This window comes from Dermacentor silvarum, chromosome 6 (genome assembly GCF_013339745.2).
Source record: "Dermacentor silvarum isolate Dsil-2018 chromosome 6, BIME_Dsil_1.4, whole genome shotgun sequence".
NCBI lineage: Eukaryota > Metazoa > Arthropoda > Arachnida > Ixodida > Ixodidae > Dermacentor > Dermacentor silvarum.
Genome location: NC_051159.1, coordinates 161,889,544 through 161,916,722, shown reverse-complemented (window position 1 = coordinate 161,916,722; position 27,179 = coordinate 161,889,544). Strand labels below are relative to the sequence as shown.

General features: G+C 48.5%; 1 protein-coding gene across 1 annotated transcript in view; it reads left to right on the top strand.

The window, feature by feature from the left end:
* Positions 1 to 27,179, top strand: part of LOC119456318 (probable G-protein coupled receptor 158) — a 213,687-nt gene that overhangs the window by 67,842 nt on the left and 118,666 nt on the right. The window contains exon 2 of the mRNA XM_037718016.2: positions 10,123 to 10,947. Within this exon, the coding sequence (XP_037573944.1) occupies positions 10,178 to 10,947 (770 nt within the window). The 5' untranslated portion in view covers positions 10,123 to 10,177. The remainder of the gene's footprint in view (positions 1 to 10,122; positions 10,948 to 27,179) is intronic.

Here is a 27,179-nt window from a genome sequence, read left to right as displayed (position 1 = left end):
TTCTTTCGCCATAAAGGAAGTGGTGGCTGCTAAAGATGGTTGAAGTGGGAAATTCCTTGTCGCGGACACCGCAACTGTGTAGCTCAGAGTAGGCACCCATACTTTCACGAAAGTGTTCATCGAGTGTGCGGAGAGTTCATGATGCTATAGCATACTTTCTGAGTGATTCTTCGTAAAGCGGAGAAACTTAAACTAGCATACACTGTATTTTTGTTTCTATCGGTACACCATGCACCACACGCGCACGAACATAAAGCAAATAAAGCGGTGGCAACTGACGTTTTTCACTGCGGAATTGGCACTTCTAAAACACAAGATAATTTACTGCCACTGAAAATGGAAAAAGAAAAAAAAACGGCGATAATCACAAATGAGAAAAATTATCTAATGAAGCAGTCATATAGTTATGTATCTAAAATAGATGGCTCACACACTTGATTTACTTATTTCCCGTAAAGGCTGCGACTATATTAACCATAACTGGTGAGTACCTGCAGGGCAGCCGCATTCTTTCCAACTGCGAATAATACGTGCAGCCCAGAGCACAGTGGGCACCAGCCCACCTACACCCGGTGGTGCACTGTCCAGGCTGGAAGTACCAAGTCTCAAGACAGAAGAACAGGAACGAGGAACAAAATAACTTTTCACTTTTAAACACGCATTTCCCCCAAATATTCATGTCAAGACGCTGGAATATCAATGCACTGCGTGCTCTGAGTAGATCCCATTTCACCGTTCTCCACTTGTAGCGTAGCCAACCGCAGGCAGGTCCTTGGTTAACCAGGTTTACCTGTCGTTCTACCTTCGTTTCTCTTTTATTGCGATAGCAATTACATGGACACTCCAAGCGGATTTCTGCCATCGGCGTCGCCATCACCGCCGTCGCCGTGAGGTTCCGTATAAAGTCCAAGGGCGATAAAATCGTCGCCGCGCGCTGTATGCTGTATGTGCGAGTGAAATCGCGCGAGGGACGCGCGCTTTCACGGAGAGCGAAGGCACGGCGGAGAGCAAACGAGACGTCTTCCGTCGTGCGAAAGGCCGTGGGGGGGATGGGAGGGAGGGAGGGGAGGCGATGTTTAGCTGCGGCACCAAATGCGTATCTTGCGACCAGGCGCAAGGGGAACTGGCGACTCAATCTCCCACGCGAAAGGAGGATAGCGGGAAGGCAGTGCGGGAGGGAAGGGGTGCGGCTTCTACTCTGCCAGCAACTGCATACTTGTACTTTGCGCGCGGACTGTCGCGTGCACCGTATCTTGAAAGCGATCTCCACACGGCTCTTACATTTGTATGCGATGTGCTTTCGCCGCTCAGTTTCCGTTGAAGCGATAGACCGCACGAACCTTCGCTGGCGGCTGCTGTCGCGCTTGCTCACGCCAGCGTTTTGACAGTGGTTGTCTGCGATCATCGAGTGTGATCTATTCATGTTTGCTTGTGCGCGCTGACACCATGCTTGTTAATTCAGTTAATAAGTGAATGTGTCCAATTTAATGCAGCCGATAAAACTACTATCCTTACTCCGTATAGCTCTCTACTAATTTGCTGTCGCAATTGATGCTTTGCCTTTCGGGTGAAACTGCGACTCTTTGATTAATAAATGAAAGGCTATTGAGAACAGGCCAATACATGACGTTACACTATAGTGTATTTGGCTTTGTTAATCGTATCAAGCTAAAATATTGGAAATGTGGAGTTAAAAAGTTATAGATTGTTGTAATGTCACAACCCTTGTGATCACATCGAAGTGAAACTATTTTAAACGTAAAAATATTTTTGATGCGAAAGTGTCAAATGGCCCTGAGTAAAAAAGCCGGTGCCTCTCGTCTGTAGCAGCGAAATGGCACCTAAATTCGCATTGCCACTCGCTGCGACGCCACGTCACGAGCGCGTCTCGACGGAACAGAACAGGCGAAAGAAAACACCTGCCGCCGCTATAGCGCGCCAGGTGTTGCGTGAGGGGAGAGGTCATCGCCGCGACGCCACGTCACCCTCGATGTCGGAGGCCGGCGCGCGGTCCGTATATAGACCTCTCTCACCCCCACTGGGCTTAGCTGCTGCGCGCAACTGCCGGCCTTGGTGGTCGCTGCTGATTCATCGGCCTCTCGTCGCGCAGGACGTCGGTGCTGGTGGTGGTGAAAAACTTTATTGAGTGATGCATGGTGGGATGCGGCGTTGGCACCGCAAGCTGCCGCTCCTTGCTGGCTCGGGCAGCACGTACCGCTATGGTGCATTACTAGCAGCGCAAAACTCGAAGTACCGCTCAGCGGCGTTCAATCGGACATTAATGCTTTCGTATTCACACTTTCGTATCTTCCTTTTCATTCAGACACTCGTTTACTTTGCTTTCAGCAGAAAGGTAGAAAGACGCGTCAAAGTCAGACATTGCTTCAAAGATTCACAAAAGTTTATCAAATAAGGAAGGTATATTAGCGCCTTTTCATATGACCTAGAAGACCGGGGGTTAGCATATTAAGGCATCGCCCGGCGGAACCATATTGGACCCCGGAAGTTAGCACAAACAAGGCGCGAAGTAATACCCAAATGAGAGAGGCAGAAAAAAAAAAGGCGGTATTCGGAGCACGAGAAAGTTATAAGGAACTGCGTCTGCCCTAAATCATTTTTCTTCCCGTGCCCCTAACGGCACAAGTGCATTTTATTATACCGCGTCGGGGTAGATATTTTCTTTTCATTATTTATACACCCTTTTGCACGTCGTTCGTGCGCACTGCACCTTATTTCTTCCTTCGCACGTGCGCCGGGGCGGTTATCGGTTCTCCGTCATTTCGCGGCACATCGCACCGAGCACGGCCGCGGCGGCAGTTTTGGCAATCAGTCTTGCGACACTCATTAGACGAGAGGGAGCCACGGCAGGGGCCTCCCCTCCTTAGCTCCTTCCGCGACCGCCGCGCGACGCTGTCCGCACGCAGCCACTTCGTCACTCCTTGCGACCGACTTGTCTGGTGCGACGGCGACGTCCATTCCCCGTTTATCGCAGCCGCCACTTGCACGGGGCCCTCCCATGCCAACACGAAGCGAATAAAACGAACCCTCGGGCGGGCCACATGGAGTCGTGTAGAAAGAAAATGTGAGGGGAAAATCTGGCGCTTGTGTCCGCGTGAGCCGTCCAGAGCCGAACCTCTATACTGTCGCTTTCGCGAAGCTCATTTTTTTGACGCGTGGGCGCAAATTTTTCTCCGGCTGATTACACGGAAATCCGGCAACTATCATAAAACGAAACAATATGATGTTATTAGATTCAGTGCCTGCTTCTCGCTAGCGTTCCTATCTTCAATTTTTGTGTTTATGTGCCCACCTTTCTGAAGAAGGCGTTGTGCCCCTTCCTGCTCCTTGGTTTCCCTTTCCTCACTTCAAGTGTACATAGGCTTTCATACCAAATAATAATATTATTATTAATAATAATAATCTTCGGATCACACGCAGTGTGAGAATCGATGTAAGCGAAACTTTGTATGCTGTTTGCTTTGACTGACCATAATTAGCGGTGATGTTGGCGGCGAATGCGTAATTTCTTCGGCGTTTAGTCCAATACGAGAGTGGTGAGTTAATGTTAAACATTACCTTGCGTCCACCACTGCTGTTTGTCTGCGTAGTCCACAGAACACACAGGGAGACGTGTTTGCTTGAGGAGTTGTTGTCCATCATTGTTCATAATCTCCGAGAGGGTTGAGCATTATCATTGCCTCACATGGCACATCGCATCGTGGCAGAAGTGTCTAACTTTAATTGAATTACGGGACTGTACTAATTCAATTAATTATTATAATTCTATGCATACATTGTGTACATACATTTGCGGTCTGCACCACGTTTCGCTGCGTATACAGAGAAGACGCTCCTGTTGCGGTTTATGTGCTCCTTCTGCATACGTGGCCAGCACGCTGTTTGAGACGCCAGCTCCAAGCGCTCTCTTCAGGCTATGGAAGACTGTAATGTTCACACTATCGCAGCCCAGCACGCGACCTCGGCAGCCTAGCGCCTGCATTTTTGTCGGATAGGAACGCACGCACAGCACTTGCCATGCGCACAAACAGCGTAACGCCGCCGCAGCGGCGCCGGCCGGGATGCGTAGGGAGCCTACATTCAAGCGGCGTTGCATGTAGGCTCCCTATAGATGCGCGGAGGTGAGCGCCATCTGGGGGTGTTGCAAGAAACCCGGCGGCGCGTGCGAACAAGACCATAGCAGCGCCAGGAAAGTCGGGACAAGTGCCAAATAAAGCTTCGCTTTAAAGATGATGATGATGATGATAATGATGATGATGATGAATGAATATAAACAGAAAAAAAAAGAAAAGCAGAGTCAGCAGCCCAGAGTCAATGACTGCGCTAAACGGCTCCATTGTAATGTACCCCTTCAGGTGACCTAGCACACCTAGTCATACAACCGAACGAATGTTTACATGACTAACGCTCAAGATTGGTCTTCACTTGAACGCCACTGTGCACTGTTGTCGCTTTGGGCGCCTTCAAGCGGACAAATTCTAAGCTTTATTTTCCTTTCCGAGTCTTCGAACGTGGTGTTAAGATTGAGCGCGATATAAAGCAGCCGTGACGTATAGGGGTATACCGACAGCTAGTTCATCACCGCTTAGCCCAGTAAAAGAGTCGCGGAAAGGTGATTTGAATTGATCAAAAGTGAGATAACAAGGGACCTTCCAGCCCAGAACTCGGGGCAGTAGGGAGCCTACATGCTAGCGCTGTGCTTGCATGTAGGCTGCCTACAGGGCAGAGGCCTCACCCACAGTTGAGAATTTCTACAGACGGTTTTTGTATTACAAACCGAGTTCCAGAAAGACTACTCTTAAGCCTTCTGGAGCAACACAAGTTACGATAGCCTATAAATATATAGAACGCTCCAGCTGGAACCACTCTTGCTTTATGGTTAGAATGTTTGACAAGTGAAATTTATTGCTAAGTGCTACAAGAAAGCAGCATACATAAGGTCGACGCAGATATTGTTTATATCTTAACACATAGAGAACATGTGCCTATAGTATACTATGGGACAAATACTTATTTTTCCTGCGCTAACTTGGCTGTCAAAGATACATGATCGCAAGTTTTCGGCGGTCATGGCTGCCACAGTGCGGCTAAAAGTGTCTATAGGAACTGGGGGCTCTTTAGAACCACTTCGGTGATCATACGGTCTTCGTAGCAACAGGCAGTAAGACAGAGCAAAAATATCCGAGGACACCTGAGCACCTCTTGCGAGTTGTGAATGCGAAAGCATTAATGTCCACTTGAACGCCGCTGAGCGGTCCTTCCAGTTTTGAAATCCTCGCGGGCAAGTGAGCGCATTAAGACGCTTGGCCCGTTTTGATTCGGCCTTACCGAGGCGCCGTTAGAACGCAGGCGCGAGCTTACGCGGGCGAGGAACAACCGCAAAGAATAATTTCACCAAAGGGACTCTAATGCTTTCGCATTCCCACAGGTAAGCAGTCTGAAGTGCCTCTGCGAAACTTTTCTGAATTTTTTTTTCTTTTTTTTCTCAACGATGACGCTTTCAGCACGGCTATCGTGGAGAGTCTGGAGAAAGAGCCACGCTCCATTTCTAGACTTTAAAATTGAAATAAATTACCTTTTAGCCGCATGCTCTCAGTCATAGCATGGTCCATCGTCATACTTCGTGAAAGCGTTCCTCGTAAGCACGTAAAGCTTATGCTTTCGTCAATTTACCCTCTATAAAGTTTTTGTCTACATTCCTTTAATAGCGTTAGCAATTTGCGAGCCTAATAACACCTCGACATGGTGTCGTCGCGCGTGAGCGCCCTAGCACAATTGGGAGAATGTTCCATTTTGAACTTAGATTTTGAGCCGCTTTTTACTCTGCGCCATGATGCTGCGTTAAAGGGCTTACTCAGCAGACGAATTAGCTTAACACTGCCGTTTTGTGCCATGGTGTAAAAGCAAGAAATTAATAAATGTATTACATCTACTTAAATAGTTTCCTGAGTAACCACGGCGCTTGGCTGCGGTGTCATGGAGCAATGGAATTGGCATATGTTCGAGTGAGCATCAGTTGGTGACAGTTGGAATTCAGGAAATATTCTTCAGAGCACAGAACACCTCTCCATTACAGTGAAGCCTTAGGATGGAAATTCATGTCATAACAATCGATGCATCATGTGTCAGTGAAGAAACACGAACGAGCAACATTTTACAGCGAAGCTCCATATGGCGAAGTTCTGGCGGATCGCGTCCGCGGACAAAACTACGCGTAGAAGAACAATTTTCGGCGGTGGATATATATCGGTTTATGTATAAAGTGCCTTAGCACGGTTGTCAAAACGGACGTTAGCTTAAAGAATATGAGGTAATTTTAAAGTGATTCACAACAAGATCAATAAAAATGAGATTGCCCAATTTGGTTAATAGATATGCAGACGATACTTAAAAAAGCCGGCAGACCCCACGTCTTGTGGGAATCGATGTTATGCGAAGCAGAGGACGGATAGCCTACCAAGTTAACGAAACGACCATGAGAGCACGAAAACGTAGGCGGCCCTTTCATGACCTACATGACACGCATGACATGACATTCATGTCATGAGTCCTCAGGAGTCCCTTTAGCTACACCTAAGAGACCTTAAGGCGAAAGCCTTAGTCATGCTCATGACCATGACTTCGACCATCAACCTTTAGTGTTTCCTTCACTTAGTACCCACGTCCGAACCCATTTCAGTGGTTTTTGAGTGTTAATCTTTTTCGCTGAGTCATTGTCATTTATGCTGAGTCATGTTCATGACTGATTTCTAGCAGCATCCTTGTGTGTTTTCTTCACTTAGTGCCCACGTGCGAACCGATTCCAGTGGTTTTTTAGTGTTAATCTTTTTTCGCTGAGTCATGCTCATGACTATGACTTCTACCAGTATCCTTTAGTGTTTGCTTCCATTAGTACCCACGTCCGAACCCATTTCAGTAGTTTTTGAGTGCTATACTTGTTTTCGCTGAGTCATTGTCATTTTGCTGAGTCATGCTCATGACTATGATTTCTACCATCGTCCTTTAGTGTTTCCTTCACTTAGTACCCACGTCCGAACCCCATTTGAGTGGTTTTTGAGTGCTAAACTTTCTCGCTGGGTCATTGTCATGACCTACATGACACGCATGTCATGATATTAATGTCATGACATATCATTTATGTTCGTCATATACTCTTGTCAGAGTATGTCAATTTTGGTACATACCAAGTTAACGAAACGACCATGAGAGCACAAAGTCGTAGGCGGCTAGATAGATAGATACGGTCAAAGTAGCAAATGTTCGCCAAGAAATGCCTGGCATTTAAAATTACCTTGAGCGAGGATTGAGGCGGCAGATTTTCTTAACGCCTCGCATACACACTTCGCTAGTGGAATAGAAGCCGCTATAGCCGAACGCGTGTCGAAGCTGTATATGGCTATAGGTTCTGACCAGAAGTTCGTGCGTCGACAGGGTGTGTAGAAAAAAGTCTCGTCGACAAAATTGAATCCACAGTAGCCTGCTGAGCGCCGGCGGTGCTCCGTGGCTCCGGAGTGGATGGCGGAATAAAAAAAAAAACGTCATTGTGTACCCGCGAATGTCAGTCCCTCGCTTTGTTGTGACTATAGTGTACTAGATACTATACTTGTGACTTCGACATCGCTCTAGCGACGTTATCAGCCGTTGTACGTTGGTCTTGTTATGGCCAGGAAGCGCGTAGTCCGTAGGGATGAAGAAATGCGTGAGCAACATCGTGAATGGGCGCGAAGGTGACGGAAATCCGCTATAGCCGAACGCGTGTCGTCCGAAGCATCCGTAACGTCGGATAGCCGCTCGCTGACCAATGAAGAAGACCAGCGTGATCGCCTGCGCGAACAGTGGGCGCGAAAGAATCGATAACCAATTGCAGTACATCACAATGACCACAAAGCAATGGTTACCATAATGACAAAGTAAAGAGAAAATAAAACACGATAACAACAACGAAGTTATGTGTGTGTGTCCTTATTCAATCAATATAGCAATTGACCATATATAACTCAATATAGTTATCAACAGGTACAGCGACGCTGGTCTTCCAACTTGACATAGTGGAAGGGCTCTGAATTATTTCGAACGAGTCCGTGTGGTTGCTTCCACAATGAAATCCGCAGCAAAATCCCGCAACGAAACGTCGAGAAATCTCGTCAGATAAGTGCTAAGCACAATAAGCGCACAAAGATATTTATTTATTTATTTATTTATTTATTTATTTATTTATTTATTTATTTATTTATTTATTTATTTATTTATTTATTTATTTCAAGATACTGCAGGCAGCAATGCTGCCAAATCAGGAGAGGTTTACATCAAGTGCAATGACAAAAATTTCACAAAGGAATTTACATTTGTACAATAAACAGACGCTGGCAGACAATTCCACTCTTGAATTGTGAGCGAAAAAAAAAAGGACTTCTGAAACATCTTCGTCCTCTCCAAGTACGGGAGGATAACATTCGAATGATTAATTCTAGAAGACCTGTGTTGTGCTCGGGAAAGTTAAGTTTCGCGCGGCAGACCAATTCTGTTCTGATAGATCAAATAAAGCATTTTTAGTCTGACAATCTTTCGGCGGACACGGAGGGGTTTCCAGATTCAGTCGCTGCAGCAAATCGGTAACAGATGAAGAATATCGATAGTCAGATACAAAACTCCAGCAGCGAGGCGCTGAATTCGCTCTACTTGTGCAATATCTTTAACGTAGAATGGGTACTCTTAGTATGGAACGTAGTACGGAAGCGTACTCAAGCACTGGTCGAACTACAGTGCGGTATGCCTCGAGTTTAACACTGGACGGTGAGTCTTAATTTTCTTCGCAAGGTAACATCGGGTCATCACGCGCCGTTTACATTCAAATACTACCACTATAACACAGACTTAAATTCTCATATTAATGAGTCGCGCGTGATTTTTTTTTTTTTTTTTGACCGCGGAATGCTAGCTATCCCCGTTTCTGAAAGGGCACGCAACCTAGCTATTTTATCTATATCCGCGGCTTGTCTGTCTGGAGCAGGGCATATAAGCATACTTCTTGCGACAGAGCGGCCCTCCAACACTTCACCCTGCGCGATAACTCCGGAGCACAACCACACAAGTTGTTCGTCCGCAGCCACCACGCAATACTACGCGCACTTATCATTCGCTGTAAGTTATATTTTCTTTTGAAATCAGCGACAGGGCTAGTCTCGTTCGCAAGCCACAAAAAAGTAACACCGTTTTCTTACACATTTTCTAAGAGAGTAAGCATCGGCCCATCTTTCTGCGCTAGCATGTCTTTTCTGGTCTTATTTGCTATAAGTTGAAGCAGGGGTGACTCTGCCATATCGGCCTAATTTGTCCTACTAAGCCGCTTCATTGGCCAGTTCACTCGCGCGCTCGTTTTCTTGTACCCTTGGACGGCCCCTGCAACTTGTCCTATAGCAGGTACCTGAAGAATACCCCAGCCATAAATTGTTTCCTGAGTGTGCATTTCTCTGATTTTTGTCACAAGTGGCAAGCAAGGTTTCGGTGCCATCCCGAACACACCGTGCCAAAATTACAATGCAAGCGGCGATACACTGCGCTGTTACAATGCGCACCTGCCTAAATAGTACAGCGGCTGGTGGACAGGATCTTCGGAACGCGAACAGGCGCAGTAAAGTACGATTTACAAAATTAAGAGGTTGCCTGCGCGATGCTTTCGAAGTTGCGTGTAAAACGACTTAAATTTTCTGTAGATCAAGACAGTGGCGTCCGCACTCACCATGTATACGCTTGAACGCACGATTAATGTAACCCACGCCTCTATCACCATTTTCACATCTGCGCCTGTGCTTCTGATGTAATCGGCACGTAAATACGTGCAGTACATAATTGCTCACTGCCGTCCACGCTCTAACACGCTTAATTCCCAATACCCTTTTCCCCAGCACAGAGTAGCCAGTCTATTTTATACTGGCTGAACCACCTGTCTTTCTCCAGCGCCAGTCAGCGTCAATACCTAAGCAAAACGGTAAAGTCAAAGCGCGTATAGGCCGTTGAGCCGCTCGAGCAGCTTCGCGAATCTTCGTTTCCCACGCTGTGTACGTGTGTGCGGTGAGTGATGCCTCGTCCTTCCCTCTGTAACAGGGCAGCGGGCCAGCGCGGCGGGCGATGCCGTCGGGGCCCTGAGTAGGAGCGTTCCATGGGCCGCCGCCGCCTGCTCTGCGCCTGGCTGCTGCTGGCGGGCCAGCTGGCGGCCTGGCCCCAGGCCGCCCTGCCCTCCTCCACCACCAGCGCCTCCGCGCCGCACCACCCGCGCTGGTCCGACGCCGTGCTCAGCCTGGTGCGCCGAGGCCGGAACGTGTCGGCCGCTCTGCAGCTCGTGCACGAGTCCCAGCACTGGACCGCGTGCAGCCGCGTCTCGCTCGCGCCCCTGGGCGTGCGGCCCAACGCGCGCTCCTCCGCCTCGCCGCTGCTCGAGCGCCAGGCGCAGGTGGCCGTGCGCACGGCCAACCTGCTCACCTCCCTCTCGGCGCGGCTGCAGAACGACACCGAGCTGGTGTACGGCGAGGACCTCTACTACACGCTGGCGCGCATGAACGTGCTCAGCGAGGACGGCGTGCTGGGCAGCGGCCTGCTGGTGGTGCCCCGGGGCCGCGATTCGCCCGTGCTCAGCGTGTTCGCGTACGCGTCGCCCTCCGGGGGCCTCGCCTTCCACCGAAACTACTCGTACGAAGCGGACTCGGTGGACCAGTGCGCGTGGTTCGCCCGCCTCGCGGGCGCAAACTACACGGCGTGGCTGCTGCGGCGCTACGGCACCAGCGTGCTCGACGTGGCCAGCGGACTGCAGGTGGCCGCCCGCGACGGGCTGTGGACGGCGCCGTACTTCGACTGCGCCGTCACCGACGCCTGGGTGGCCACGTTCGCGCTGCCCTTCCTCGGCGTGCGCCGGGACAACTCGCTCGTGTTCAGGTGAGCGGGCGAATCGCCGAGCTGCCCCTATAACGGCAACAGAGCGCGATCCGTTTACGATCTCTTCTAGAAGACACTGCGTTAAATGTTTGGCTCACTTATAAGCCTCCGCAGGTACCTGTTAAACTAACTGTATGTTATGAAAGTGGCTACATAACCACTTCAGTCACGGTGTAGGCATTTGTGGACGCGACTTATTTCTCCCATTTAGGTGCAGTTGCGGCAAGGAATAAACCCCCAAAATTAGCTTTAGGGCGAATTGAACGTTCTGCTTACCTCAAGTACCTCCATTTTACTTCTGAGGGAAATCTATCGCTACGGAAGGTGGCTTTGGAGAAGGCACTACCGTGTTTGACGGCGGTGTGACGTGGGACGTTTCTCTAGCAATTGCGAAATATTTTTTTGTTACTAGTAAAGCTTGAAACCATTAATTAACTTGTGCAGGTAATTCACACTAGTGATTCAGTTATTTTTATGAAGAAACCTATCATTACAGAGTGCACAATAATTACATACTTAATCGCTAATTTTGGTGACTCAACATAAATGCAGGAACAGTCATGATACCACCTTGACTTGCTCTTAATGGAGTCTGCAGCACCTTCGCATAAATTACGTAAATTTCGTACATTTATCGATAGTCGATCGTAACTTGTGAATGAAGGGGATAATAAATCAAATATTGCAGTTTTGCCCTTCATGCGACACAGTGACCCGATAGCTGCCTGAATACGCAGCAGAAGTCTTGCATTCTTTCGTCTGTGTCGGTTGATCGGTTCTAGATGTTGTTAAAAAAAATAGTTTGCCCTTCATGCGACGCAGTGACCCGATAGCTGCCTGAATACGCAGCAGAAGTCTTGCATTCTTTCGTCTGGTATCGGTTGATCGGTTCTAGATTTTTTAAAAAAAATAGTTTTTTTTTATATTTTTTAGTGACGACCTTAGTCCAGGTCGTCTTCGTCTGAGGTGTAGGTGTTCCCAGGTGGTGGAGAACTGGAGAAACACAGCTTATATTTTCTTCTCTTTCTTATCCTGCCTTTCGCTTGTTGCCGCTCGCGTCGTTGAAGTTGTTTGATCTCGGTGGCGGGTTATACCGTGCTTCTTTCTCTTATTTTTATTTATTGTGACTGCACCAAATTTATTTTTAGAGTAATATAAGTCATGGTAATGTTATTGCTACCATTCGATTGTCCACATTGGCAGCCTCTACGCGAAGCGTAATCTGCGCCATCACGTGCGTAATTAACGAAGGTACGTTGACTAATCTTTTAATTACTGATATTAGGTGGTCAAAGATTAGTTATTTCGAGCCCGTCCTCGATGTTATTTAGCTGGGAAAGAAGAAATTCTCCTTAAACAAGCTCCTGTAAGAGCTACGCGAACAAATATTTCACACTGGAAGGCTCTCTGAAACCGAAAATGAAAACTGACGCGGAAAAAGAAACGAGTCACTATCGCGGCCCTGGATTCCGTCACGCTGGCAAAGTCGCCGCTGGCGCGGCCCTGTGAGGAGAGGTGCCTTACGGATCGCCTTCGTTATACTTTTTACTTCGGCAGCAGCGCTATGTGTGACAAATAATGGCGCTAAATGTACACCATGATGCTGTCCTGCACCTCTTTTCCGACGCAGCAAGCTTTTGGTGGCAGAAGTTCCCTGCTATACCGGCGATTAAAGCTCTAAACTAAAAATATTATTTAAATTCTGGGGCTTTCCGTGCCAGAACCACGATATCATAATGAGGCACGCCATAGTGGGCGACTTTGAAATATTTTTGACCACCTGGGATTCTTGCACACCTTACACGCGCACCTTAATCTAAGCACGCGAGCGTCACTCGTGTTCTTCCCTCCCCCTCCCGCTCAAAATGCAATCAAAATGCGGCCGCCGCGACCGGGCGCCAGACTCTGAACTACTTCTTGCCCAGAAAAGTAAAAAAGAAAAAGTGATAAATAAATTTGGATGACACTTAAGCTTCGCCTTTAAGAGTGGAACGCGACAGCATTGAAAGATCCCTGAATGCTTGTCAGCTTCGCGGCAACTGCAGCTTTCTTTTTCTCCACCTTTGCCTCTGCACGCCGCTGCCGTTTTACGTTCCCTATGCTGCCGAGGAGGCGAGCGCCATCTGGATGGTGTTCTTGCAAGTAGCATAACTGGGAGCGCCACTGTTGGTAACAGAATTGTTTTCTCGTACATTCAAATTACAATCCGACGCTATCATGTCTCTAGGTTGTGGTTAAGTCGTACTTTACGATTCTTCTGACTGGTTTTACTTTGAGAAATTCAATTTTTGTTCACTAACGCCTTGCGCCACGCTAAAGGCCTGCGACGTAAGGGTGGGTCGAGATGATTTTCTCGACCGAGGCCCTTAACGAAAACGAAAGCAAGCCGGCCGTGGCACCCGCTCGCGGGTGTTGATGGCAACATGAGCCATATGGAAACGCGGAGGGCGGTGAGGTTCAGGCTCACGAAGCACTTTAGATTTTCGTGCGAGACAAAGGTCTAAAACAGGCCGTTTACATTTGCGTCTGTTCTTGCGTACCTGCACAAATCTCCTCATTCTAGCATTTTTCCTTTCTTTTTCCATTTTTTGATATTTCGCTCTAATCATTCGGAGTAGCATACCAGGCGTATAGCATGGCCAATCACTCCAGTTGTTATAAAGTTATCGCGTTCTCTATGTGACGTTAATAGTGATCAGCTCTGAATTATACCACCAAGGTGACTTTTCTTCGCGCTTCTCTGAAGAAAAAAATTAATGAAGTGCTACATAGTGACAGTCAAGCGCTGTTTAACTTCCTCTTCTTCTGAATGCATCAATGGGCACATATTATAGATGGCAAGTTTAGTTACTTTTTCAAGTTTTAAAAGAACTAGAAGGAAAATTACCCTAATCAGCCAGGGATCGAGTCCAAGAGGGAACAAAAGGACAGAGGTGGGTGGGATGAATGGGCGACAAGAACAAAAGCCGCAGGCAATAAGCGCACTCCGCCAAATATCAAGAATGTGCCGGCGCGCGGCTATGGATAATTTCTGCGAGGGCCACGATCTCTCCGTCGTCCCGTCATTGCAGCGCAAATGGCTTCCCAACGACAGGTCGCTACAAAAGGGAAACTTTGCGAGCGGGAAACGTTACGCAGGAAGGGCTGTGGGGAGCGGCAAAAAGAAAGGAAGAGAGGGATAGAAAGAGGATAAAAGAGGAAGCGCACAGCTAAAGGGCCAGAAGATCAGCGATAACGCGGCGTGAAGAAAGGAAGCAACCAAGAAGACAAGAAAGAACATTTAGAAGGTGCAGGACGAAAATGATGGGACTAACGGCGTGTTGGAACTCTGTTCCCGCTTCCTCTACGATGTGCCGTGCAGGACTTTCCCAAGCTGACCGTTTTGCCGAGCGGCGCTTGACTGTACTCGCAAGAGGGTGTCGGTCTATCCTTCTGGCAGCCCGCATGACAAGGACCTCTTGCTGCCTTGCTAGCTTCTAACGAGTGATCGAACGATGAAGATTAAAAAACAAGAAAGATAGGTCAGAAGGCGCCAGAATGGCTCACCGAAAAAACAACGCACAAGACGGAACAGTGCCCTCGTTTAATTCATTTCGTGGCGTTCAAAGGGGAATCTGAAACTTGTGCAAAGCTGCACGCAATTCGTTCGGTGGAGTGCTACACCGCGCTTTGACGCTGTGGATCTAAGAGCGTCACGTACGCGTCGGGTCACACACACACACACACACACACACACGTGTGTGTGCGTGCGTGCTCTATAAGACTGCTGCTAGCAAGTAGGAGAGAATAGGCAGGAAACGCCGGGGCAAAATAAGAAAGAAAGACTCGGTGTGCATCGAAAGAAAGGCTGCGTGCGGTGGGTGAAGAGGGGGTGTTCGGCGGGAGACCATTACGCCGGGACCGTTATTAGGGAGGCCGCCATCGGTGCCCGCGTTATTAGCGAGTGCCAATTGGGCTCTAATGCTGTGCACAGCGGCGACCGGCGCCGTCTTGCGGCCGGACGCCGAATGAAAGGGAACGACGAACGACGGGTTGCAAGCGGGCATTGCGCTTTTGGAGATCCGTCCGAAGCCACAAGAAGCGTGCTTGCGCTCGGCTATCTCTATCTGACCTCCGGTCCCTAAGCGTGAACAAAAAATGGAAAAAAATGAAGAAAAAAAATGAGAGAGGAACCGGAGAGGGGGGGGGGGGGATAAAAATGCTTTCGATCTTGTTACCTTGGTCTCTGGTTAGAGTTGCGTGGGGATACGGAGCACAACGCGGAGATGTAAAATAAAAGCAAGAGAAAAGGAAGATAATAATCTGACTCGTAGGTAATTGTTCGAATCTTTTCTTCCCCCCCCCCCCCGCCCCTTTCTTTTTTTTTTTTTTGCACTTTGGATCGCCAGTAGGTGTTTATCCGCGTTTGCGCACGGCACTCATCGAAAGATGATTCGATGTCCTCTGTGCCAGTGAATGAGATCCCACGTCATTTCGGAACCAGCTATGACGGCGGCGATCGACGGTGTGGGCGAGCGCCGGTTGGACAACGCGGCTCAATAAACGACCCTACATCGGGGGGTCATTAGACGAGCGTATACGGTCCACGAAATGTTACCCGTAAGCCACGTTGGCAGCGTCGGTGCTGTTATCGCATCCGTCAACACCACGGCTACGCCCACAGACTATGAGTGACGTAATGGCGCCTGATCACATATCGTTGCCTATCTATCCGAAAGCAGAAGTATAGCGCGCGGTGATCAATTTTAAGTTTTCTGCATTTTTTAATTGCCTGTTTCAGATAACATAATTCTAGTCCTTGAGCTGTATTGTTTAGAGGGGCGGACATTACTTGCACGAAAAATCGAAACACATATTCAACGAATTAACAAAAATCCACTAATTACTTTCTTAATTAATTGCTTTACTGCACATATGGCAATTTACGAATTGTTGTACCCGGGAGTTTGTCAGGCGTATCCACTTGGAATGAATTTCCAGAATGAGACCAGTTTGGATATATGCGTCCTCAAAGTCGCCGTGAAAATGTACTGTTGGTCCAGTTATTTTTTTAACAAGATGTTCTTTTATGCAATGAAGCACGCAAGTAACTGCAACATCCACATATTTCGTCCCACACTTTGGAAAATAATATCTCGAAACTGGTGTGACCCTGCAAATTCAAGTGGATCTTACAATGTCACCGGTTAAAATTCGTAAATTGCAATATGTGCCGTAAGATAATTAATTAGGTTATCTAGTGAATATTTGTTAATTAGTTCAATATATGTTTCGATTTCTCGTGCTAGTAATGTCCACCTTTCGGAATAATGAAGCTGAGCGACAAGATTGATGCTAGCTGCCAAGGGCGAACTTTAAAAATTCTTTAAAACTTAAAAATTATAACCCTGTATATGTGGTTCTTACAGCCAGTCGCTGCTTCCTGCAAGCTAAAATTTCGCATATAGTTGGCATTCGGCGCTGCCTGTTTGGTCCAGAAGCGGAGGAGGAGGCTACAGGAAGGTAAAGCGGCGGAGGAGGGTGCAGCGGAAGCATGAGGAGGAAAGCGGAGGAGGAAAGTATGGCGAAAAGGTTGAGGAGGAAACCGGAGCGCCGCACGACACGTGCCCACGCCGGCGACCCGCTACGAGATGGCGCCATAGTAGCGTGCGCCGTCGCTCGGTTGCCGATGACGTCATAAGGCATGCGGCGACCGCGTCCATCGATAGCATGTATGAAAACAGAGCTGGCGTGGGCTTCCAAGCAACTGCGCATGCGCTATTATAGGGGCTTTATGCGCTACGTCGCCTGCGCGCCGCCGCTAGAGAATGCGCTCCGAACGAGCCACGCGTGATCGACGCACACACTGGATTTCAACACACCTAAATAGCTGCGCTCAAATTTCGAATTAGGGTGTATCGTAATCGCCGGTGAATTTTTTATTGCGATAGCAATTGTATGGACACTTCAAGCGGATTTCTGCCGTCGCCGTCGCTGTGAGGTTCCGTATAAAATCCAAGACGGATAAAATCGTCGCCGCGCGCCGTATGTGCGAGTGAAAGCGCGCGAGGACGCGCGCTATCACGGAGAGCGAACGCACGGCGGAGAGCAAACGTGACTTCTATAGCGCGAAAGGCCGTGGGGCTATGGGAGAGAGGGAGGGGGGGCGACGCTGTGCTGCGGCACCAAATGCGTATCTTGCAACCGGGCGCAAGGGGAACTGGACACTCAATCTCCCACGCGAAAGGAGGAAAGCGGGAAGGCAGAGCGGGATCGAGGGAGGGGGGGGGGCAGCTTCTACTCTTCCAACAACCGCGACCTTGTACTTTGCGCCGGTGCGGGCCGTCGCACGCACCGTATCTTGAAAGCGATCTCCACACGGCTCTGACCTTTGTATGCGCTGTGCTTTCACCGCTGAGTTTCCGTTGAAGCGATAGACCGCACGAGCCTTCGCTCTCTGCTGTCACCGCGCTTGCTCACGCCAGCGTTTTGACAGTGGTTGTATGCGGTCATCGAGTGTGATCTATTCATGTTTGCTTGTGCGCGCTGACACCACGCTTGTTGATTCAGTTAGTAAGCGAATGTGTCCAAGTTTATGCAGGCGATAAAACTACTATCCCTACTCCGAATAGCTCTGTACTAATTTGCTATTGCAATTGATGATTCGCCTTTCGGGCGAAACTGCTACATTTTTTTTTCATCCTTCGGTGGGCTTGTTCTTTCTGCCGGTTACGCCGACGCTCAACGCAGGAACGGGCGCCTAAGATCTGCGCTCTAAAACGAGACGGTTTGCGCCAAAGTAGGTCTCCGCTGGCGAACACTCACGTAAAACCACGTCGAGCGCGTGGGTTTATTTTACGCTCCTGCGTGCATACGCGGAGCAATGAAGTGCCGTTATCGTTGGCTGTTGATACGCACACTTTCTAGCCATAAGGACCAGCGCAGGGTATCACGGCCCATTAGTGTAGCATCAAAATGGTTGTACTAACGCGCCTTGCGTTTAATCAAGCGCTTGAAGCTGCCGTCACCGCGCGCACAAGCGTGCAGATGCTATTACAATGACCCGCCACGTCCATGGGTCTGAGCAAACACGGTCATAACCGAATGGTCATAATGTAGACGTCGCATCAAGTAGACGTTTGAAGCAAGCGACCAAACGAGTGTAAATATCTCGCTCTATGAATTTTATTCCACGGAGAACCGCGTGAGCACCGTCTTGTTACGAGTGCAAGCAAGAAATTCGCCAAAGCTCAGTAATTTTTAGATGAGTGTTTTATTATTATTGTCATTTAATTTTTTATACTACGCGTGCCTCTTTTATCCGTGTGCCGAATTTTGCGAATGCCTCTAATTCGGCACCGAATTTGCGCGCACAATACTTGTCGAGAGCAGACGTCAATGCGTAGAGAGATAGTGATGTAAAACATCTTGCAACGTACCCGTGTAAATTGCAGGCAACATAGCCGCTAAACCTTCGCACTCGTGCTGCGCATACCTCGTGATAGCGAGAGATGAACACGAAGACGAATAGGTAGTATTAAACAAATCACGAGGCTGTATGAGGGACACTGCCACAGTGGGGTACGTGAACCGTCTTGTGCGTGCTGCAGATGGTGTATGGGCACTATGGTAGAGAAATGACGTAACCGTAATGGATGGATGTAAAACTTTAATGAAAGTCCTGAGGCACGCGACTCAGCGCGCAGCGGGCCGCTCCCACGTTGGGACAGTCAAGCCATGCCCGACCGCCGCATCGTGGGCCCTCTGGACAGCCCATAGTTGCGCCCCGGCATCGGGGCTCTTGATAGCGGAGAGCCACTTGTCCTCATTTATTTGTTCCGTGCCTCGTAACGAGGGACAACGCCAGAGCATATGGTCTAAGCTAGCGAAGTCATTGCAGTGCCTGCAAGAACTACTGGCATAGGTGTCGGGATAAAGCTTGTGTAATAAAGCCGGGCTGGGATACTAGCCTGTTTGCAATAATCTGAGGGCCAATGCCTGCGCTCTATTTGAAAAAGTTACATTTATTCACGCATTATAAAGCTTACATGTCTAGCTTAGGTTACAGCTAGTGGGCGTCTCACGGTCAATATTTGTAACCATGCTCACTCACTAATCCTAGTCAGTCCGTTTGTTTTGCAAAGGGTGTGACCCCGTATACCGGTGACGCCAGAGATTGCCCTGTCGCACTCGTAGATTGTTGCCGCTTCTGCACTTGCATCAAGGTCCTGTGTTTGCATTCCCTATGGAGACGGAGACACTCAGCCGTGGTCAAAGGGTTTGGATATATCTTTGTTAGCTTTATGGAAAATGTCTCACGCCACCTATTGAAAATTTCTCCACTAATAGCAAACATTTCCACGCCAAGTAAACGCAAATTGGATCTTCAAAAATATCTCGCCACACCAAACTTACGCTTGCTCTCTAGTGTTCATTTAAAGGGGTCCTGAAGGTGATCTTTGATCGCTAATAACTCCGCCTTTACTGAAAAAATCAAAGTACTCTTTGCTGCAATGTATTTCTGAAATGGTCTATTTGAACTTCAAATGCATTTCTAGACTTGGATAAAGAATATGTTTCGGGGCCCCTTTAAGAGCGTGTAATGAACACCAGTTGCACACGTGCTGCTAAGAACTTGCACAGCGTTGAGCGTCACAGCTCAGGGCTTGCCGCTGGCTATGGAGCCATCGTTTTTCTTAAAGGAGTGATTTTCGAAAAGGAACGCGTGTAGTTTGTTCCTAATATACTGTCGCTTGAAGCACGTAGGCGAAAGCGAAAGAGCGGGTCGTTTGTGTCGTCTGGTGTGATCCCATATAATAGGGAGCACGCCTGACAGGACACCAACAATTCCGGGTTGACATTGCCACTCTAGTTCTGCATTCTTTCTCTTTGCACCGTCTGCTCTAGTCTCTTTATTCGTCAGTCATTGGCAAGAAGGACAATTCTGCGTTTACTCACCCTAATAACACGTGCCGTCAACGAACTGCGAACTCCCCCCCCCCCCCCCCTTCTTTTCCTACAGAAATACGAGTTTAACAAAGCGCATAGCGAGAGATCGCCGAGCCCACGCGGAAGTTCAACAGACCCCAACATGAGGCAATAACTTAGCCTCGAACATGTGCGCGGCTAGCTATGGCCGTATAAATATATAGCCTTTATAGTTTGCAGCGCGAAATGCACGCATTTGCAAGCGATATGTGTTCCGAACAAACTATACTAGCAAGAGTTTACGAAGCGTGACAGTTGTGCTTTACCTAAGTCCATGTCGCTGGTCTGCGAGCATTCTGTCCCTCACACTAAGACATCACCCCCAGCTGCTCTCCTCCTCCTAGAGAGAAGGCGAGCCATAGCGCCAGCTATTGCGGTACATGTTTACGGGCGCTGCGGCAAACCAACGCACGACCATTACAAGAGGCGCACGTCCGAAGGGCCGACGTATTCTCCCAGCGCACGGTCGAGGAAGGGCGCCAGCCTGTCGCCACCAGCTCTGAAAAGCGCCTGGCGGGGTCAGCATAATAAAAGCTAGGAGGGCGCTACCTGTTAGCGAAAACCCGTTCAAGCAAGCCAAGCAGAAATAATCTAACGAGTTCAGCACTGAAATAAAACGGCGTAAACTCGCAGAGTTTCGTTTAAACGTGTTCCAAAAATGATGTACGGAAATCAGAGAAAGGACAACGAAAAAAAGAGAAAAAAAGAATCGCCATCCGGTCGTCTTATTACTGACGCTTCCATTCGCACTTTTTTTTTTTGCCTTTTTTTTTTTACAGCATGACTGAAAATGATTGAAAACCGCGCCGGCGGGGAAGGAGAATTCAATTCCACGGAGTCCACGCCCGTTTCTGCGCCTTCCGACACACAAACAGAACCGCGCGAGAACTTGCGAAGTTCAATTTTCGCATCGCAAGGAGGAACTTCGGTATTTTCTTCTTGGTGTTTCTCTCTGTCTGTCTTGCTGTTTCTGCTTGGCTCCCAACAAGTCAAGTGGTGGACAAGGCGCAGTCCATTTTGTAACTCTGGCATCTTTTGCTTAGTTACCGCATTTTATTTCTGTCAAGAAATGGCCAAGACCCCCATCGTCTGCGCGCACCGTTTGCCTTTCTCGCTACGTCCTCGGAGTGCGGGAAATCTCAGGTGTGAGCACAACTGAACAAATGCAAATATTTGAAGGACGGCCGACAGGAATGGACGCGCTTTCCAGTATTGCAGCCCACCCTTCGCCCATCTATTTATTTTCTTCAGTTTCAACAAGCGAACGTCGACGAAACAAAACGTCGAAGCAGAGAACTTCAACTGATTCCCGGAGTTCTTCGCAGTATCGACAGACGCGAGTCGTGCGAACACAAAGCAGGACAGAATGGACAGCAGCATCGTGCGCTTCCGTTGTGTCGCCAAGTTCGCGTTTTTTACCAACAGAAGCGCTATACAACAAGGGCTATATACGTGTGAACACACATTTTTCAGGATGCGTATTCATCTGATCAACTCAAATTTCTGGCCTCTTGTGCTCTGCAGTCTATTGTAATAGGCTGTTTGTGTTAACGCCGAGGAGTCGCGTGCAACTCAACAGCCTTTATGGCCACGAGACGTGATCCTTGGCCGCCCATGGATGGCCCGGTCGGCGCTCCCAGACATCCGACCACGCTACCCGACATTTAGCATCGATTTTGCAATCTATCATTCGGCGCTGCATAGCTAACCAATGCAGGATTCTTCGTACTGAGGCGTCCCTTTGCTAATCGATCTGCGCGGTTTATAGCGATTCCGTGTTCACTGTCATGACCAGCCGTGGTGCAGCGCCGTAGCGAGTAAAAGAACATTATGGGAGAGGAGGAGAGAAAGTACCTTATGTTATACCCCTGACACGGCGGGCGAACAAGGATTATGTGAAGTAAACCAAATTCTTTTACGCTGACGGACCACTTACTGAAAAGAGTTTTGGCCGCCGACGTGCGGTATAGGGCACAGTCCCTTTACACGTTTTCTGTAAGGGACGCAGTAAAATACATGGTGTTACTTCTTTTTCTGTGATTTTCTATCGTTAAAGAGTTGAGCACGAGATTACCCCTTTATACCTGTAAAGCGGTTTGCACATTTTAAACAGATGCTCCTTTGTCCGTTGTCACCTAACGTAAATGTCTTTCTGGTAGTTGCCCTTAGTGCAAGGGCCGTTGGTGCGCCCGTGTGTCAGGGGTATTAACTTGTCGCACATTGCGAAAGCATTTGACGGCATTAAAAAAACAGAGGCGTAGCAAATAGCACAAATGGAATGCCAACTACAAACTGGGCCTTATTGCCCGGGCAGATATTCGCCATGTTTTGACTATAGGGCGCAACAGCACGGATCAAATATCAAAAATGGGCTATGGCAGCATCATGTCTCCTCACTGCTCATATCTGCTCGCAGCAAGATCGAGGAAAGGAAACGACATAACGGCGAGGGTGGTAATTCAGATAGACCACAATATGCGTAAAGGGGGAAACTGCGTCAGAATGGCACCCCTGTCTCTTTCCTAAAAATAAATGCTCTTCTTAGATTGCTTTCCTAGTTCGTATGATTCTGATTATGCATAGAAAATAGCACTCGTCTTCAGTCTCCTGCGTTGATGTTAGCCGGGCTGACGGCGCTCCCTGTGATAACGAGGTGCGAATGAAATGCGCATGTGTTCGAGAACAAAGCTCGATTGGTAGGTTGGTCTTGTTGTATTTGTTCAATTCCTCTCCTTTAATGCCGGTAAATAATTTCGCTGTATAAACAGGCACGACGCCACGTTTTCTTGAGGTATAAGCCTTTAATTGTATTTACGTCGTTGCATAAAAACTAATCAGAAGACAAGGTTGGCGAGATAAAGCCTCAGGTGCCGTAAACCTCCGCCATCATTCATAGAGCGACTAACCGGCGTCCAAGCGGCGAACATCATTCAGCGGCGACAACTCGACGCCTGGCCATCAAAAGCGAGGCTTGTCTGGCTGGCTAGATATTTTCACACCGCGAATGTCGCCACCAGAAGATGGCCTTGACGATGTGCACAGCCTTGGTGCGACATACTTTCGCTGACCATTATTTTTAGTGCAGTATTCGCATAGCAAGAACAAGATATATTTGGCGGACAGTTCCGTTATTCCCCAAGAACATTCCGGCTAGACAGAAAAAATTGGAGGACGCTTAAGCTTCGGCTTTAAGAGTGCAACGTGATAGCGTTACCGGGACCCGTTCGCATGGCATCTTTCTTTGTGAGTAGGCTTCACTGCAAGCCATAACGTGGGAAAGCCAGCTTACAACGACCAAGCTTACACCCATCCCCTTAAAGTCGGCTTCACTATTAAACACAAATGCATTGCTTGGAAGACCGTTTTTACAGGGGCAATATAAGCCATCTTACATCAAAATGTGAAGGCCCTAGGACCTTTTTTTATTATTTTATTAATTGTTTGCTGTTGCCCCGAGGCGCGCGCGTGTCCAAAATTTGGAGGACGCTTTAGCATTCAAAGATCCCTGAATGCTTATCAGGCTTCCCGGCAGCTGCAGCTTTTTTTTTTTTTTCCACCTGCGCGCCGCTCTTTCCACTCTGCGCGCCGCTATCGTTTTACGCTACCGTAACGCTACCATAGGGTGCCTACATGCAACGTAGGCTCCCTACGCTACCGTGGAGGGGAGCGCCATCTGGATGGGGTTTCCGCAAGTAACCTACCCAAACGCACCGCTGTATTTATGGTAGAGATGCTGGAAAAGGGGTATTTGTTTGAGTTTCCCCGCAACAAAATTAAGTTTTCTCGTGCATTCAAATTACAATCTGACAATACCATGTCTGTAGGTTGTAGTTAAGTCGTACGTTACGATTTTTCTGACGGATTTTCCTTTGAGAAATTCAATTTTTGTTCACTAATGGCTTGCGCCACGTGGAGTGCCTATATGGTCTGGGTGGTTCGGGTGAATTTCTCCGCCACAGACGCCGATGCCGACGCCGGATTTTCTGCTACACAGGGCCCCAAACGCTATCGCGTTAAAATACACGCAAGTGTACAACACCAAAGTGCACTCTTTCTTTAGAGACATGCCTTTGTGGAAGAAAATGTAGGAGATGGTTAAGTAGTTGGAAAGGAGAAAACAGGGAAAGGCAAGTGCTTGGCTTCATGGCATGCTTAAGTTTGAAAAGATACGGCGAATAATAGTATGTAGATCGGATGTTGCAGATTCCTGGTTCACCTTTAAATTTCGCACGTGATCAGACCGTGCAGCAAACTGAGATAAGACGCCCGCGCATAATTTTTGGAGCTTGCCACCGGATGCCTGCTACGTACCGTAGACGGCACATACATCTTTATTATTTTTTTAAGAGCTAGCTCGCACTTATTTCTTATCATTGCGAATTCAGAAAGTCTGAAGTGCCATAATCTTCTAGCCGATGAATTAGTAACACCCAAATGCAGTCTTGTTGCGAAAACCTTCAACTGCAATCTTCCTTTCTCCCTTCTCTCGTCCATGCGCATACAGTATCGAGAACAAAATTATGTTTATAAATTGCTAAAAGAAAAATTTCCTCAGCCCCTACGACATACTTTCTTTTTCTATTCGAACGCGCGTGAAAGGAAAAACTGCTATCCTTAGACAACTATCGAAACAGATTGAATCTTGTATTTGGTAGCACTGAAAAAAAAAAAAATACGACGAAGAACTCGACCGTAATGAATGCTCTCTTCAAATTGGTACCTCTGCGACGTCGTGCCGCCATTGCGCAAATGCAAATTCGTGGAAAGCTCGGTCCCGGCATGCATTCGGAGCTCACTCCGGATAACACAAAGAAACGTCGTTTTCGCCTCCGCCCACCAGGTGAAAAAAAAAATTACTCAGAAGAAAAAAAAAGTTAGGGCAAATAATATGTTCTGCGATTGCTAGGCAGACACTTTCCGAACTTTAAGCCTCGCGCTTGTCCGGTTGCACAACTGCGCAAAGCCAGTGGCGAAACATGTGAAATGCGCATTGAGCGAAAGGAGCAGAAAGGAAGAAGAGAAAGGGGGGCTCCTACAATACCCGGCTCGGCAACGAAATTCTCACAACCTCGAAAAAAAAATCGCGCGTCTCTGACGCACGGACGCATGAAAAAATAAAAAAAAAACCTCTCAAAGCTCTAAAACTAAAACGCAAGACCACGCAAACTGCAAGCCGCAATGAGATGCCTGCATTCGACAGCTGCAGCTTTGGCTTCGGCCGCGGCTTCGGCTGATGCGTATACGCCCAGCCGTTGTTGCTCCCTGTTGGGTCGTCACAATACGCGCTCACGCACGACGTCTCCGCCGCGCACCGCTGTTCTTGCTGCCGCTTGCTTGCTTGCTGGTTCCGGCGGTTTGCGCGCGTTCCTCCGTACACCAACAGCGGCGAGAGTCCAATTTTAAGGATCCGGCAACGATGGCACTGCCTTCGAGCCTCCCCCATCTATACCACTTTTCCTTTTATATCTGAGGTGCGTGTGCGGCGAGTCACAGAAAAGAAATAAGGATAAAGGAGCGCAAAAAGATGCGAAGCCCTCGGAAAGCTAACGAAAGAATGCGAGAATAAACGATTCTCTTTGGCTGCTACTGCGCGCAACCAAGAGCGGCCTGAGCTGCGTGGAATTCCTCGACCCGCTCCTGCCTGCGTACCCTCGGTTTGCATGACGGTGCCGCCAATGCGTGGCCAGCTTTTCTTTCGTGCACCGCAATAGAAGAGAGAGACGTTGCGGCAGGTCTTTCTTCTTAACTTTTTCTTCTGACTATTTGTTTTCCGTATCCGCAGGCGGCAAAGTCAAGGCAGCGAGACGTATCTCGAGAACACCCGGCGCACACACGCGACGCCACTCTCAGTGCTCGCCACCGCTTGGTCCGCAGGGAAACCAAGCGGGCGTCGGTGTATAGGAAGAAAAACTGGTATAGCGCTGGGTGCAGCGCTCGTTCGCTTTCGTATAGTATTCGGCCAAACTGCGCGCGAACCCACGGCCCGAATACACGCTCTCCCCCGAACCACTTTCCGGCGTCGCTGACTTCGAGATCTGCTCTTGTGTGCCGACCGCGCGCCTCGGTATAGGCTCTGATGACGCCGTAGTTATTTGTTGTTTCCTTTGTTGGCCCGCGCGGCGTTTCTTTCCCGTTGCCGGCTGCTATTGTGTCGCTCGACTTCGGTGCCGTTCTTCGTTTTCTGCTTTGCTGCGTTCCCTCGTTTTGTGTTTACTTCAGGCTCGCCGTTTCTCGCACAGCCGCTCGCGCCCCTGAAAGAAGTCCTCTCCTCGGCGTTGAGGGTTCTCTCGAAAGCGGTGGAAAATGGCGAATATCTATGCAAATTGAAACGGTTTTCCAAGCTGGAGGTTTATCCTGTTGCCCGAATGGCAACGAAATAGGGCGACCGGGGCCGAGACCTTCTGCCTCTTTGTCCATCGATTCAAGCGGTTTTTGAGTGTCGTATGCTTCTTTCCTTGCAATTTCCCCACAGCTCACATGCAGCTTTGCCGCGTGCCTAAACGTGCGCAAATGGCGTTTTTTTTTTATTTATTTATTTTTTTGCTGCCCCACGCCGTTTATGTGCAGTTTTTCCCCGAGCGCGAATGGCGTGGAAATTCTCGTCTTCGCTGCAAGCGTTGCCGGCTGTTTTGAAAGCAGCAGCATGGTCGTGAAGCATTTTTTCTTGTGTGCGTAGCGGCGTTCACGTTTGCGTCACTGCGTATTTGTTTGCCGAGAGACTAGAGAGCATTTGTTTCCGCGCAATGTGATGTAAAATGTACTCTTGAGAGAAGCCTGTCTTGAATTTTAGAAGTCGGTGCGCCACAGGAACCCCGTTTTTCACATGTATTGTTCGAAACGTGCGCGCGTAGTCTCAAAACGGGAACTGTGCACTGTGTCGCAATAGTGTGAAGGCCACTGCGCTCCACACCGATCATGTCGCCTGCTACACTGTACAGATAAGGTCCTTGGCTTTCTCATTAAACGCGATGTTTAATGACTGTAGCGTTCACCCGCTGAGCACGATTTTCACGGGGATGGTATGAAAAATTGCTTGTATGCTTACATTGAGAGAAAGAGAGAAACAGAAGAGAGCAAATGCAGGTATGTTAACCAGATCCCTGTGCGGTTTGCTACCCTATACTGGTGGAGGGGTATGCAGGGACGAATAGGAGAGAGGAGAGAAAGCGAGCAAGAGCACTAATTGTTTAGGTTAAAGTGCACGTTAAGGCACCCTATAGGTAGACAAATTAAGCTGCAGCCTCCATTTCAGCGTCTATAATAAC